General features: G+C 41.9%; 3 protein-coding genes across 3 annotated transcripts; 2 read left to right on the plus strand and 1 right to left on the minus strand.

Moving 5' to 3' along the window:
- Window positions 1-6,511: 6,511 nt before the first annotated feature.
- On the minus strand, window positions 6,512-6,949 carry ColSpa_11154 (uncharacterized protein; the record flags this gene model as incomplete). The annotated part of the gene is made up of 1 exon (XM_049277366.1): window positions 6,512-6,949. The coding sequence occupies one exon, from the start codon at window positions 6,947-6,949 to the stop codon at window positions 6,512-6,514; it is 438 nt and encodes a 145-aa protein (XP_049133323.1).
- A 1,435-nt stretch (window positions 6,950-8,384) lies between these two features.
- ColSpa_11155 (dehydrogenase xptC) lies at window positions 8,385-10,470 on the plus strand (the record flags this gene model as incomplete). Its single annotated transcript, XM_049277367.1, has 5 exons — window positions 8,385-8,421; window positions 8,535-9,047; window positions 9,111-9,572; window positions 9,651-10,378; window positions 10,441-10,470. 5 exons carry the CDS (start codon window positions 8,385-8,387, stop codon window positions 10,468-10,470), a joined length of 1,770 nt encoding a protein of 589 aa, XP_049133324.1.
- A 2,647-nt stretch (window positions 10,471-13,117) lies between these two features.
- On the plus strand, window positions 13,118-15,070 carry ColSpa_11156 (1-phosphatidylinositol 4,5-bisphosphate phosphodiesterase 1; the record flags this gene model as incomplete). The annotated part of the gene is made up of 1 exon (XM_049277368.1): window positions 13,118-15,070. The coding sequence occupies one exon, from the start codon at window positions 13,118-13,120 to the stop codon at window positions 15,068-15,070; it is 1,953 nt and encodes a 650-aa protein (XP_049133325.1).
- Window positions 15,071-16,845: the final 1,775 nt, after the last annotated feature.

Consider the following 16,845-nt stretch of genomic DNA (forward strand, 5'->3'; position numbering starts at 1 on the left):
TGTTTATACTATACTTTAATAATTATAAGAAGCTAAATTACTAGTTAAACTTAAAAAGAGTATATTTTATAGTTAATAAGTTAACTTTTTAGGATTTATTAACTTTTATTAATGATTCCTTAAAGGATATTCTAGTAAAATTAACTTTTTTATTAAGCTTACTAGAAAGGATATACCTTTTAAATAGACTAAAGAATAAGAAAAAGCTTTTAAAGAAGTTAAGTAATAAGTTTATTTTAAACTAGTTCTAATTATTTTAGACCTAAGAAAACCTTTTAAACTAGAAATTAATGCTTTAGATTACGCTATTAGTGGATAACTTAGCTAATATAATAATAAAGGAAAGCTATACTTTTACGTTTTTTTCTTTTAAAAGCTTAGTAAAGCTAAGCTTAATTACTAAATCTATAACAAGGAACTTATAGTAATTATTAAAGCTTTCTAAGAATAGAAACCTTAGTTATCTAGAACTAAATATAAAGTTAAGGTCTATATTAACTATAAGAACTTTATTTACTTTACTACCTTTAAAGTCCTTAATAAACAATAAATCAGATAATTTGAATTCCTATTAGAATTTAACTTCAGAATTATTTATGTTAAAGGATTTAAGAATAAAAGAGCTAATACCTTAAGCTAAAGACTAGACTATAAAACCCTAGTACTAGAAGAAACTTAAATTATTCTTAAGAAGGATAAGAATAGTGACCTTGTCTTAGTATAGAAACTTATTATAATTAGTACCTGTGTTAATACTAGTATGACTGGTAGGATGACACCTAAACAGATTATAGAGATTTATAGTGCTAAGGCCTATAAACACTAAGAAGTTACTAAAATATTTAAACAAATTTAATAACACTATAATATATAAGTTACTTAAGCTAAAGTAGCTTTAGTAATTAAGGATTATAATATATATAAGAAAAGTAAAAATAGTTTATATAAACTATATAAATAATTATAACTACTACTAGCGCTACTAGAAGCCTAGTACTTAATCTCTTTGGACTTTATTATTAAACTTTTTAAGTTAAGAGAACTATTTATAAAAACCTATTATGATAGTATATTAGTTATTGTTAATTAACTTATGAAATATGTATACTTTATTTTATACTTAGAGTTAAGTATAATAGAAGACTTAGTGTATATATTTTTGAAATATATTATTAATAACTATAGATTACCTAAGGAAATTGTATTTAATAGAAATAAACTGTTTATGTTTAAATTTTAGAAATCTTTGATTTCATAACTAGGAGCTAATTATAAGCTATTAACTACTTTTTACTTATAAACTAATAAATAAACTGAATAAATTAACTAGATACTAGAACAGTATTTATGATGTTATGTTAACTATAACTAAGATAATTAGGTATTATTGTTACTAATAGCTTAATTTGCTTATAATAGTGCTATAAGAGAAAGTATATTAAATTCCTTATTTTATTTGAATTATGGATTTAAGCCTATAGTATATAAAGAACCTTAACAAGGACTATAAGCGCTAAAGGCTATGGTAGATTATAATAAATTATAAGAAATCTAAGAAAACGCTATTAAAGACCTTGAATTTGTTAAGGTATAAATGAAGAAATACGTTAATATATTAAGGGTTAAGGGACTAACCTTTAAAGAGAGAGATAGTGTATATCTTTTATGATATAATATTAAAACAAAAAGACTAAGTAATAAATTAGACTATAAAAAACTTAGACCTTTTAAAATTATTCAGAAAATCTTAGATATTAACTTTAAATTTGATTTACTAGATATAATAAAGATCTATCTAGTTTTTTATATTGTACTGCTTGAACTAGTACTGTGAGAATTAAATACTAATGACTATATTATTATAGAACTAAATAAACTAGAATATAAAGTTAAATGAATTATTAATGAATAAGAGAAAAATGGAGAAGTATAGTATTTTATTAAATAAAAAGGGTATAGATATAAGGACAACTTATAAGAACTAATCAAGAACCTTTAGCACTTTTAACAGCTACTTTAGAACTATTATAACTTGTAGACATATTAAAACTAGACGCCTATATTAGTGGCCCTAAGTCTGAGAACTTATTACTAAGCCTATATAAGGACTAGTCTATGTTATTAGGTATCTATATAAACTATAACTCCTTTATTATTCTTTGTTTATAAGTATCTAATATTAACTTTAAGGCATTAGACTTATTAATTTTTTATATATTATAATAAAAAGTTTTAGCTTAACGTTTATAAATAAGTTTTTAAGTTTTTTGAATCTTAGATAAATAGCTAGTTGTAGTAGCTATTAAAGATTATAATTAAGTAAGTTCTTTATAAAGCCTTAAAAGCTTTTTACTTATTATCTTTTTTTTTTCTTTTTTTTTTTTATTAAGTATTTAATTTTTATATTATAAATAAAAGTTAAATAAAAAAGACTATACTTAATTAAAAGATATTTATAAGTAGAAGCTACTAAAACACTATTATAAGACTTTTTAGCCTTAATATAGCTTTAATAGTAAAAAGAACTTTTACTAAAATAATAAGTAGTCTTTATATAAAAATAATAAGTATAAGGTATATTAGTAATAATAGAATAAGCTTTAATAAACTCTAGAAGCATAAAGCGCTTATGATCTTTTATTTTTGTTTTTTAAGATTTTGCTTTTAGTTTTAATTTTTATATATAACTTAATATAGTATTAGTATTATAAATAAATTAGGAAGTAAGTTTAATAACTCTTTAACTTAGGAGAAATGATCTACTTATAAGGTCTTAAGGGTAAGACCTTTAAAGAAAAGACCTAATGTTATAACTTAATAAGTATAATATAACTAGGGTTACTTTATAAGTACTTAGTGGTTATAAGATAAGGTTATATGTAGGATAGCACAGGAACATGTTAATTTCTTCTTAGAATAAAAGAACTAAAGAAGGTTATATAAAGATAAGAAGAACTAATAATAAATAAGCGGTTTATAACCTAGGACTGATATGCTAAGGATTAGTCCTTATTAAGGACTAACTTTAGGAGATTAGTTCTAATAAGGTAATAATAGGATATAAGGACAATTATTCTAATTAGACTAAATACTTTCTATAGCTCTTTAGTAATTAACTTTGTGATTCATTCTCTTATAAGTGACTTTTAGATTATCCTTCTGTTATGAAGCTATAAAGCTATCTATGCCTAGACGTGTTTGACTGATCACTAGACACTAATAGACTAGCAAGATTACTAATAAGACTTACTTTACTGTTACCGAGTATTGACCTCAGCTGCCTATTAGCAGAAAACACCACTGTCGGATATCTGACCGTAATAATAGACCGCTTATTTGTTATCGGTCCTTCTTATCTTCACGTGACTTTCCTTAGTTCTTCTGTTCCAAGAGGGGGATTAACGTATTCCCGTGCTATCTCGCATATAACCTTGTCTCACAACCGCTAGGCGCCCGTGGGGCGACCCTGGTTATGTTATGCTTGTTGGGTCGTAACATGTAGCACTAATAAAATAATAATTACTATATTCTAACAAAAGTCCTTAATTGCATCTATCGCAATCGTACCAGCCTTTCATTTCTGGCGTAGAGCATATAACATAACCATTGCTAAGGCTTGTCGTAAAAGGTGTAGGGTAAGGATCGCTACGACAAAGCGATATGACTTGTTGACCGTGGCAATTGACTTCAGCTCTGTTCCAAAACCCTTTTACATTCAAACGTAGGTCGTTCTTCCGGTTGTTGACAGCCCATTCCACATCACCAATGGATACGCCAGGTCCAGGAAGGCATACAACTGTCGTGTAGGTAAACGCAGTAGCCGTCTAGAAGGCTAAAGCTAGAGTTATAGTGAGTTGCATATTGCTGATAAGTTGTATTTTGGTGGATTGATGTCTTTGCGTCTTTAGGTACAGGAACTTGAGCGCGATGTTTGGTCTTTTTGGTGGAAACGTAGTATTAAGGTCGGACTAGGTCAGTTCATTCCAACTTGTCTAAAATTGATGAGGAGTATAAGGGTAGAACTTTTTTGTAGAAAGCGTCCAGTAGAGCATTTATATAATCACCAAATTACAGCCGATCTAAAAGAAAAATACCTATTTCCCTCTAAGCACTACGTAATACTAGGAAATCTTGAAGTACGTTCACTAGACTCCATGTTATGTGCCTTGACTGAGGATGTGATGGCAAACAGGGTATATTGTAATCTATTTCAAAGTCAAACTTTGTATTCGGACTAGTTTCTCCACTTCTTAAGTCCTAGACTATAGACCTTTAAGCTCAAACAGTATCTCTTGTAGCGCGCTAGTACACAACATATGAAGTATTAAGCTATTATGTTAGATGAACGCCTGTGTCTAGGACGAAAGTCCGCTTAAACCATTTTGTTTTGTTATAACGATATATAAGAAGCAGTTATACTAGGGAGACAAACAATGGAACTCTGAACCAGCCGGAAGGAGATGTATCACTGAATCCACTATAATAACGGATACTGTCCTTTGCTAAACAACCCCAGTCATGTTTTATTTAAATACACGCCATTTCATTTAAGTAGAGCCTTTTCCACATGAAATCCTAGAATAGAGTTCTCGTATCCCCTTAGCTGCAGTAGCCTGAGATGAAATCATCATCACACGGAGTCTGCGGACCTAGCGAAAAGGTGGGTCTTAGAACGGCCCTCCTGACAGATTGACTGTTTAGTCACTAGTGCTGTAATTTACGAGTGTGGGATAAGTTGGTTGGTATACTGCTTAGTGTAATCTGCTGGTCCTGTAGTAGGTCTATATAAACGATTGGTGGTTATCCCTCCTAAGGCAATCCTGGCCTGAATATGTGTTTTAGACAAGTAATGACTGTATGTGGTTAGTTTCACTGAAGCGAGGGTGTCCCTGGTTCTGTCAGTTATACAGGGAATAGAAACCCTACCGGGCTGTACAAGCGTTCCGACGTCCGTTCTTTGCGGGCCCCTGGAAACAACCGTCATGCATCTGCAAGGGATGGTCAGCCGCAGATAAGCGGCAAACTTCAGGGCACTATTGACTCTTTCAAAGCCACGGGAGTAGCTGCGTCTGCCTCGCCGGTTAGCGTGCTTCCACAACAACTTGCGGAACCCAGAAGGGATCTTCCTATTGGCTAGCGCACCCAGCCGCAACGTCAAGTGGGACCAGTTCCACGGTCTGCGGTCTCTCTCACAGGGACTACTGCGTCTGTGGGGTCGTTACTGATCTTTACTCGGGTTCGATCGTATTCTCTTGCTTACAACGGCATAGGCACACCAGGTTCCAAGCGAGGTTCACATTGCCAAATGGATAGATACCCGGGGCAAATTGTCCGAGACAGCCCGATTAGAGCGGCGTCCAAAAACCAATTGACCCCAACCTCTGCTGAAATATGTGACAAGAATACGTGTCCTCATTCGATGCCATCGTACACAATACGAGAAATCGACTTTCCCGATATTCCCATTTGGTATCAAGATTATTAGCAACAAAGCGTCCAGGTGAACATAGGGATGTAGGAATCACATTCACCCGCAATCTCTCAGCCTAGAGTGATGACGACGAAATAGTGTGTAAGATGTAGACTGTTCACTTCATCTCACTAGATTTGCACGCTTTCGACAACTTGTGAAACCCCAAGCCCGACAGGCATGGCTCTACCCACCCCCCAGCCAGACGGGGCGTGTTGTTGTGCGCTTCCACGTTGCATCCCGGTCGAAACTACAATCTAATTGGTTCGGGGACAGCTCTGATCGAGTGGCCAAGATCTCAAACAGGTCGCGAAGAAGAAAATGAAGTTATGGAGTGGGTATTGCTGCCTGAGGCGAAAGGTATTTTAAGCTATTGTGGTCAGCTTCGCGTTACTAGCAATGCGCTGTCTATCCTGCACACTCTGCAACAAAGCACTTCAGCCATGACCTCGCAGGATGGGAATGCTGTGATACGAGAAGAAGAGAGGTTCGGAGTCTGCGACAAGTATTTCTCTCTGCGAGGCGGACAGCATGTAAGGGGCTGCAGTAAGTCAACAGGCAATGCTGAAGCGGAGTCATGCCACCCCCCAACTAATACCCTTGGTGGCATCGGCGGCTTTGTTCTCAGTCCAAGTGGCATCAACAATTATGGAAAGTGAGTCGCAGTCGGGCTTTCTGGTCATTTCTGGTTCAGTAAATCCTAATTTTACTTGCTCTTCCCTGCACTAAGAGGATGTATGATCGCCTTTTACAAAATAGCTTTCTCCACGGAGTGGCGATCAGTATCTCTCTTTTCTATTCACTCGAATCATCGGTTTTTCTTGGATTGTGGCACAACATGAGTGAAAATTAGGTACTCATGCGCCTCGTCTTTATTTTGGCTGAATCTATTGTCCTAACGCAGACGTTGAGGTTGTACTGCGGTGCTGGACCCGAATCGAACTGACTATTCTACTTGAATCTCCCAGCCGTCGGCCATACTCAGTAGGAGCATGGCCAGCACTTATTTAACGATGTTTCTAAGCATCATTATTTGCAAACTCAGGCAAAACAGGGATCCTTGGTACCAGTGCATGTGGCGTCACAGACGTATTCGAGCCCTTTCCTTCCGTCGTTATGCGTCGTTGGAATCATCTCCTCGGCAAGTGTAGCCAGCGGTACCCAACCCAGCTTCTTCACCTCGGCCAAAATCCTTGATACCGTCTCTTGAGTTGGACCAGTTGCGACGCGAGACTCTACGCTTAGAGCAGCCGGCGCTTGTATCTCCGGTGCCTCATTCTCGTACGTCACTTTATACCCATTACCTTCCGTATCGTAGCCCCAAGCCAGGATTTCCAAACGGTAATTAAGACCACCACTAGGGAGGGTGAAATTGTAAATGCCACTGTCTTCGGCACGTTTGTTGTCGACGCCATAGTATATCGTCAATTCTTTAGTGCCATTGATCTGGTAGGTTGAGAGATCATGCATCTGATACATATTGTTGGGAGTCTGAGGGAAGACGGGTGAAAGGTCGACGTTGAAGTTGTGTAAAGCCACATAGTTAGGGCTACTAGACCAGGTCAACTTCCAATTCCCGAACACCCAGCCAGAGGGTGGTTGAGTCCAAGAGGCGTTAACTCCATCATGCGTCCGGGCAATGATTGGAAGACGGGCATACACATTTGGCGTGCAATCTATCACAGTCAACACGCTATTTTACAAAGAAAATTCAAGAAATTCAAGGCGCTAGAACATTATAAACTCACCGATCTGCGCAAGCGCTACACCCGTGAAAGAAAGGAGAATAGGAAACTTGCAACGCATTCTTATCGATTTTCAGGACTCAAGGGCAACAGAGTACGGTCTGAACAGGTAACAAAGCCGATAACAGCTGATGAATGATAATTTTGCTCTGGACTACCGGGGAATCTCACTGTTTAAATAGATCTCTCTCTTCATCGTTCTAAGCTCTTAATTGCGAACTACGGCTCTACTGTCACTCTGCGAACGAAGTTACTGAGCCATGACCAGATCAGATCGATGTTGAGAAACGAGTATGTCGCCCGAGATACGCGGTCCAGTTGACCCAAAAGATGTTCATGACGACATAACTAAGGTCGAAAGGTTACACCCGAGCTGTAGTGGAGGCACCGAGAGGAACGAATGCTGGGTTTGAACCTATAGTGTTAGTGGGGATTGAAACGTGTCCCTCGTGATGGTGGTCTTACCTGCTCGTCTCTTGTACATCGAACAAACATCTCGGGTATTGCGGACAGTTGTAGGCAACTATTGGGCAATTCCTACCAGGGTTATAGCTCATGACATGAAGGACTCACTGCTGCTGCTCGCCTTGTATGCAATGTTACAGCTGTCGGTCTTGATGCTACGGGAATCAACAAGTCTGCCACGTTTCCCGCGATCGACACATTCTCAATACGAGCTATACCGCGTATCCCATTGGCTGCGACAAGACGCCATGCGAGGTACAGCCGATAAAAGTGTGTGACACAACTCGTCTACTCAACGGTGAGCAATTATTACAGTTAAAAATGTAATTCTTATGAGACTTTTTCTCCTAGCGTCTTGCCGCAGTGAGTGGAATAGATACGCGTCAACAATATGATCCGATTCGGTACCCTGGCCCGGCAATTATCCCAGTGGGGCCAATGTACCTTTACCCTCGTATAAGGTGGTATGTGACGAGTATCAGTCAATCTATAAATAATGACATGAAGGGAACTTCCTGAACCAATTCTTCATCCTTTCTCTATATCACTGATCGTATTCAATTGACTGAATCAAGATGAAATCCTTCTCTACGACTCTGTTTGGCCTGATGGCCTTCCAAGGCTTATGCGAGTGCCGTCTGATAACTCGCGATGAGCTGCTAAAAGAATATGATTACGTCATAGTAGGCGGCGGCACTGGTGGAATGGCACTGGGCAATCGATTATCCGAAGACCCTACAAGTTTGTTTCCTATACATGTAGATGCCTGTTCATCACAACTGATGATAGAGTGCAACAGCAACGATACTCGTGATTGAAGCAGGCCCTGTGTAAGCTATCTTTGCGCAACTTAGATTCTCTGAGCTACCAGACTTGGATTTCCGAACTGACGCTCTACAGAGACTCCGGTGATAAGGAAATCATGATCCCGCGATACTATGTTGCTGCCAATGGACCGTACACCGGTGCCAAGTACAACTGGAATGACTCGACGGTACCTCAAGTGAACCTTGGAAACAGGGAGGTTGTATTCACCCAGGGAAAACTTATTGGTGGTGGAAGCGGTCTCAATGCCATGGTATATGACCGTGGCCGTGCAGCTGACTATGATGCCTGGGCCGATTTGGGCAACCCAGGCTGGAATTTTGACAGTCTGCTCCCGTACTTTAGGAGGGTTGGTTTCCAGACCCTTAGTGAACCGCTCGGTCTCCTTTGGGTTCCAACTAACATTCAGATACAGGCCGAAACCTTTACACCTCCTAGCGATGACCAAGTCGAGGAATTCGGTATCACTTGGAATCCTGAATGCCACGGAACAGACGGCCCGGTCCAGTCGAGCTATTGTCGCTATGTTTACCCACAACACAGTGTGTTTCCCAGCGACAAATGCCTTGTTTTGTAGCATTCAGTTATAGCTCACCTTTTCGCAGATAACTTCATGGCTGCTTTCGAAAGCCTGGGTGTATCGCAGCCGCTAGACCAGTCTTGTGGTAACACGCTTGGCGCTTACCTAACAACCCATTCCATCCACCCTACAAACCAATCTCGATCTTTCGGCCGTACCGCTTGGTACGATTCATCGATTGACAGAGCAAACTTGCATGTTTTAACGGAGACGCATGTTACTAAGTTAGTAACTGCAGCCCGTAATGATACGGTTGTAGTTACTGGCGTTGAGTTCGCAGCATCGCGAGAAAGTGGAAAGGCTAGTGTCAACGTAGTGAAGGAGGCTATACTATCTGCAGGTAGCCTTCGATCCCCTCAGTTGCTTATGCTCTCTGGCATCGGCCAAAAGGCTCAGGTTGAGGAACACAGAATTGATTCTGTTGTTGACCTTCCTGGTGTGGGAGCCAACTTACAAGATCATGCTATCAATGCTATGGTCCTCAGTAGTAAGTTTAACACTCACATTCTGTGTGTTTCCTGTACTGACTATCTAAAAGTCAATCAAAGCCTCCCACAAGGTACAGATCTCGAGAACGAAACATTCGATTCTGTCCAGGGTGATCTCTACTACGAAAACAGAACTGGAAGGTGGACTGATGGACTCCCTGCCACTCTTGCTTTTATTCCGTATCTTGATTTCGCTTCAAACCCTGATGTGCTTGATAGCATGGACGCTAGCACGGCAAGTACCTATCTTGCAAACATCACCGATCCTAGCGTCAGAGCAGGCTACAAAGCTCAGATTGAGCATGTCGTTGCCAATCACCGCGATCGCAAGACAGCTGGCCAAGAACTCATGGTTCTAAACGGTGGCACGTTCCTAGTCACCATCCTGATGCACCCACTCTCTCGCGGAACAGTTACGCTGGCATCCGCGGATCCATTCGACCATCCAGTCATCGATCCTCGGTATCTTTCCCATCCTGCTGATAGACAGCTCTACGCGGACGCTCTGAAGTACGATCGAAAGATTGTTGCGACAGAAGAATTCCAAGCGATGAAAGCAGTGGAGGTTGCACCTGGAGGCGAGATCACGGACGATGCTTCACTAGGCGCTTATGCTGCTGCCGGTCTCTCTACTGTTTGGCATCCTGCCGGCACTTGTGCCATGATGCCCATTGAGCTTGGTGGTGTGGTAGATTCACACCTTAGGGTTTATGGAGTTAGTAACTTACGCATTGTCGATGCTTCTATCATTCCCATGTTACCAGCAGCACATGTACAAGGTACTACGTATGCTATTGCCGAAAAGGTGAGTATACCCTTCGCGCTTGTGGACGACAGTGCGGTACTCATCGCTAACCTATTCTACAGGCAGCAGACATGATTAAGTCTGGTATTTGACTCTGATAGTGAGTCGGGAACCATTATCTGGGCAGGCGGTAGGGTTAAGAAACAATTGATGATGTTGAAGGATATGGTGGCTTTGACGGTGGTTCAGATGCTACATGATGTTCAAAATGTGCATCGCGAGTAACGCTTCAGTTTTAAGCCGATCCCATAGGGTTGTTTCCAAACCATAACATATGTACAGGTATCAAAAATAAAAATGTTTCATTGATTGAGAAGCTGCAACACCATCGCCGCGCTGCAAGGAGTAATAAATGGTGTGTGTGTGTTTGCCTTAAGAACAGTAGCGCTCTGCATACACAAACGCTAGCTCCACCTCCCCTACATCCTTGCGCTACGTTTATTAGAGGAGCACAAGAATTTATGCTCCCCTTCATTCTTTAGTTAATAATTGTCTTGATATTCTATACTAATGTTGATGCCTTTTTCTTTTAGAAATAAGCCTTATTAAATTATAATATTTATTTGAAAATAAATAACTAACTACAGATAATTCTTTTTAACTTAATTACTAGTTATAAATAAGTTTTATTTTACTATTACGTTTATTAATATTATACTAAATGTTTCTACTGTTAATGTTTCTTATTTATACTTAGAATATAATAGTAATATTCTTATATAGTCACAGGGAAGTAAAGAGACTTAGTGAGAGTAAAGGTAGAAAGATAAGGTTATTACATTGATGAAATATAATTCTAGTTATTTCTTTCTAAAAGGTGGGAATATCTTAGGTTTATCTTTTCCTTGATATCTTATTAGCAATATGATTATCTAATAAAAGTATCTTATCTGGAATCTAGGAGTTGGTTTTCTGGAATCTAGGATTGACTAGATCCCAGACTGGAATTCTAGGGTTACCCTGATTCTTGACTGGTCTTTTCTAGACTGCCTTTATTGTTATAAGTATATCTTGTATATAGACAAGTTATATACGGTTATAAAGCTCCTTTTTTACTTAATCTAAATATAGATATAGTAAGTTTACATAGTTATTAGATATAAGGATATAATTAGATAAGATAAGAGTTCTTATAATGAATCTTATTCTTAGTTTTATTTTAGTACAGTAATCTCTTTTCCTAGAAGAACCCTCTTGTCTAGCCTTAAAGAACTATGCTGCTATAAAAGACAGGTATATATAACTTTATTGTTTACAGTAAAATTCTAAAGTTAACTAGCAGGAACTTTCTTTTATGTTATACTAGACCCGTTTCTGTCTCCAGGATACTATAAAAACGGATTGTACTTTATCCCTTTTGACAGGGATAACAATGTGGAAGCATTGACAAAGCCTCTAGTGTTACGGTCAGCTATCCGACAGTGGTGTTTTCTGCTAACGGGTAGCTAAGCTTAATACTCAATAACAGTAAGGTAGGTCTTATTAGTAATCTTACTGGTCTATTAATGTCTAGTAATTAGTTAGGCACTTTAAGGCGTAAGCATCTGATAGCTTTACAACAGAAGGATAATCTAAGAGCTACTTATAAGAGTGAATCATAAAGTTAATTACTTAAAAGGTATAGAAGGCTTTTATTGGCTTAGAATAAATATATTTATATCTGTAGTGTATAATAGAAGAGCAATAAGACCTGTGATTAGGACTAGAAGAAATAAACTTCTTGCTGTTATGTATAAGGTCAGAGGTAATCTAAGCTTAGGTGTTGTTGACGTTAATAGTTCTAGTGCAAGAAACAGTTAAACGGGGATAAAGAGAACAGGGAAGGGAAAACGTGTTAGTAGAAGTGCACTTAAATTATCTAGGTAAACATAATTATTTCCTTGTTCATGAAATATAGATCACGTGTAAGGCAGATGTTTCTTGCCTAAGACTGAGTGTAATGTTGTGATAAGTCATCTCAAAAGGGACCTTAGTAGATTAATGTGATTCAACTCTATAGTTGTACATATTTCCCACGCAGGTTAGGGGCACAGGCAGGATTTCGCGATAGTTTAGGAGGCTGAGAGAGTGTCCCTGGTAGCCGATGCGGATATCATACAAGATAGCGCCTAAGATTTATAACGTGCATAATAACTCACTCTATAATATGTTAGGCATAACTCTCGCCTTGCTAGTGTCGGATTATGCTTAACTACGGACTGAGCTGCTTAGTCTTGTGACTGAGGTACATAGAGACCCACACTGAGGCGAGCCTAACCCTGAGATGCAAGTACACTAACCTAATCTGGACGCATTTGCTCGCAATATTTGTGTAATAACCGCTATTTTGGTCTGCCTACCTTGCCTCTTCCTATATCAATGAGACAAGACTACATTGAAGGGACTAACGCCCTCGGCAAGACTAATAGTTTGCGGATTTATTACGGGACTTCGGGTATTTCGGCACACTGTAGTAAGATGAAGAACTCAGCCCCCCTCCTTTCCGACCGCCTCACACCAGCTCGCTAGGGCCTTTTGGCTTTTCTCGACCGCCGCCATCAGCCCTTGTGGGCCAGTTTGCATAATGCTCTCCAAAATTCCAAGGGGCATGGCGAACGAGAAAACTAGACGCTTCGCATGGGTCCTTGCCCGACGCCTTAAAACGCCCGAGGCGGCTACGTCCCCAGTGCAAAACGCCATTCCGACACTTTGATTTCTTCTTTTGCTCTTTCAAAAAAGGCGAACATGCAGTTGTGAGCGATGTCGCATGACTACTTGCTTGGTCAATATAGGGCCGGCGGTGGCCACCCCAGCGCCCAGCGCAAAGGCGTGCAGGAAAAGCTGGACGAGTCTCTCCTAGGCCACCTCTCCCAGCTATTCAACAAGTATGCCGGTCCAAATAACAAATGGACTGCAGATCAGGTTAGCATCTTCATGCAGCATGTGCAGGCCGAGGATCCCAACGGCCCGGCGGGCTATCTCGTCGACAAAGACGAGCTGGATCTTTCCGAGCTGATCAAGTACATAACCTCGCCATGCGGCAATATCCTCGAGATGGCAGGGCCCCAGGATCTGTCCTGGCCGCTGAGTAGCTACTTCATCAGTTCGAGTCACAACACCTATCTCACCGGGAACCAGCTCTCGAGTGACTCTAGCGCCGAGGCATATAAGGACGTCTTGCTACGGGGATGTCGGTGCATCGAGATTGACGTCTGGGATGGCCAGGAGCAGTACAGACCCGGCATCCACACAGATGAGGGCGAGAAACACGGCGTACCTGGCACTTGTTTAGATGACCCTTCCGAGAAGATCGGCCGAAGAGACCAAATAATTCTCAGAATCGGCCGATGGTGGATGAACAAGGTTGAGCCGGTCGACCCTGATGGCAGAACAGTAGACGAGAGACTCTCGGACATTATTCGGGCCGAGCCGCGAGTCCTTCACGGTTTCACACTCACCAAGGAGGTCTTGTTCCGCGACGTGTGCCAGGTTGTCAAGGACTACGCCTTCGCAGTGTCGGATCTGCCACTCATCGTCAGCCTGGAGGTGCACTGCTCCCAACTACAGCAGGTCGCCATGGTTGACATCATGGAGGAGACATGGGGTGAATACCTCCTCCCGGCGTCCGAGACCGAACCCGCTTCCCTGCCGTCGCCCGATCAGCTGCGTAATAAGATCCTCATCAAGGTCAAGTACGTCCCAGACGACAAGAACGGCACCGAAAGCAGCGACCCTGGAGGCCCGGAAGATGACGGCAGCGTTCTCGAAGTCGTCACGGAAAGATGCGAGAAGAAGACGAAGAAGACGAAGAAGGTCAAGGCTCCCAAGATTATCTCCCGCCTCAGCCGTCTGGCGATCCACACGCGCGGCATCACATTCAAGTCTTTCGAGCAGCCCGAAGCATCGATGCCAAATCACGTTTTCTCGCTTTCGGAGAAGGCGGCGTTTGCCATCCAGAGTAAGATGCCAAAGGCCTTGTTTAAGCATAACAGGGACTTTCTTATGAGAACCTACCCGCACGGCATGCGGTTGGATTCGTCCAACTTTGATCCTGTGCTCTGTTGGCGAGCGGGCGTGCAGATTGTTGCGCTGAACTGGCAGTCCTGGGATGTGGGTATGATCCTCAACGAGGGCATGTTTGCGGGCTCAGATGGGTACGTCCTCAAGCCAAAGGGCTATCGCCGCGACAAAACTGATAGGTTGGTACCTGGGATCGAAGAGGATGAGGAGCTTGGATCGAAGATCCAGAGTAAAAGACTGGATAGGGTGGCTGTTACAGTGCTGTCAGCGCAGAACCTTCCGCTGCTGGAACCGGGTGATGAACCGGCCAAGTTCGCCCCTTGGGTCAAGGTCGGGCTGCATACAGAGCCGGATGCGCTGGCAATCATGGTGGATGATGATGCAGGGGGAGAGCAGGTCAAGCAGGTTGGTTACAGTGGCCAAACGGGTAAAAGCAGTAGCACCAGCCCGGACTTTTGTGGCGAGGTGATTGAGTTCCTCAACATTGAGGGCGTTGTTCCTGAATTGGCATTTCTGTCGTTCATGATCATGAACGACGTCGTTAGTCAGAGTGGCATGAGTGCGTGGGCATGTGTGCGTCTGGACAGGTTAAGGCTTGGGTACCGATTTGTCAGGTTGCTGAATAGAGACGGTATGCCGACCAGGGGCATTCTTTTTATTAAGACAGAAGTTACGGAAGCCGTGGTGGCGTAAGAAAAGGAACGATGTTTAGCTTGTAGTGTTATCCAGCTGCTAGCCAATGGGTGTATCCGCCCTACTGTGCTTCTCTCGGGCTCTCTGTCTGTCTGTGTATATGCCTGTGTGTATGCAGGTGAAGGTGAAGACCCTAGCCTTGTCATTGGTCTGTCAACAATATCAAGTAAGCTTAATATTCCCCAGCCACAAATGGTGCTTTAAGCAAAAGGTATAAAACGGTTTATTTAGCTAGGGCTACCACAGAACCCTTATGCTGACAATCCATTGGCCAGTGCGATATAGCTTTGATTAGGCTAGCGGTGAGGTGGAGTGTCCAAGTATTTTGTTTTATTTTAACGGTCTCAGGACACTCGGAATAGTCGCTGTGGCTAGTTGCAAACACATTTACCTTGGACCGTTACAGTAATCAACTAACAAACTCATTAAAGGTTAGGGCGTAGGCGTAGCACACTAACTATATTTATTGCTGCGGACTCTAGTGCGTCAACGTACATTGGAAGCGAAATTAAAATATTAACTAGTGCATCCGTTTGCTATGCGGCCTCGTTTTAGCTTCTGTGCTTTCTTCATCGCAGGCGAAGACAGGGCTTCAACACCATGGCTTTTGCTCAGCCTGAGGGCATGATTGGAACTGGGTTTATTTGAGAGCCTGTATTTCGTCAAGTTATCATCTTGTTACTTGTTGCGGCATCGGATCCAAGACAAGGGGCTTACTGCTTGTACCAATCATCAAGGTGTTCAGAGATCCCGGCCCAAACAACAAAGCTATCGCTGCATCAAAATAATGTAGTCATGTACCCGATACTCGGCGACACAGCCCAGCAACAAATCCAACGGCTTCCAACAGCCCATGGCCTCTCCTTTCATGCCAAAGTCTCCGTGTTTGGCCCCGGTTGCGATCATCCGCCAAGACAACTAAGATACAAGTGACTTGGGCCCATGAATGCGCAAACCAACCATCACAAACGCCAGGTTTATAGGTGCCTGCACCAACACATCCAACGGCATATCAAGCGCCCGATTTTCCACACCACCACCTTCCCCTCCCCCTGCTCCCCTTTTGCCAGCGATAAGGGGCCTTGTAAACTCCTCTGAAGCGAAAGGATTGATAAGGACAAAATAAGGCGGCTGGGCCGTCCGTCTCCACGCCACGTCACGTAACGAAAATCACGACGAAGAGTTTGAATCCGCCAGATTCCTTCTATTGCCTGCTTTCCGAATTCTATGCATGCTTGGTGTTCATCGTGAAGCGCTCGGAAACAAAGATGCTGCTTGGAAGACGGAAAATGCAAGGCATCGTCCTTCTCGGTCTCCCCGTCTCCGTTCTCCTCTTCATCCTTTGGAACAACGACGGCGGACTCCCCTCACTCACATCCTCATCGCCCTCGCTGTAGAAGCTAATGAACTGGAGAGCGGAGCAGGACGACACCTACTTTGGAAGAAGGTCAAAGTCCACCACCCGGCGCCCTTGCCGCTCCAACAACTACAGGCGGCGCCGTCCGTCCGCTTCCCACAGGTCCAGGCCACCTTCCCACACGAAACGAGCGACCAGCGCCGTGTCCACAAAGAGCAGCAACCAACCGTCAAGCAGGCGTTTTTAAAAGCGTGGTCTTTGTACTGCGTCTACGCTTGGCTGTCTAATAAGCTGACACTGGTCTTGGGGGGCCGCTAGAACTCTTTTGGGGGCTGGGCTATGATGCTTGTGGATTCGCTTAACACCCTTTGGATTATAGGGATGAAGGACAAGTTCCTCAACGCTGTAGATGTTGCAG

Source organism: Colletotrichum spaethianum (assembly GCF_022836535.1).
Source record: "Colletotrichum spaethianum MAFF 239500 DNA, contig43, whole genome shotgun sequence".
NCBI classification, from domain to species: Eukaryota; Fungi; Ascomycota; class Sordariomycetes; order Glomerellales; family Glomerellaceae; genus Colletotrichum; species Colletotrichum spaethianum.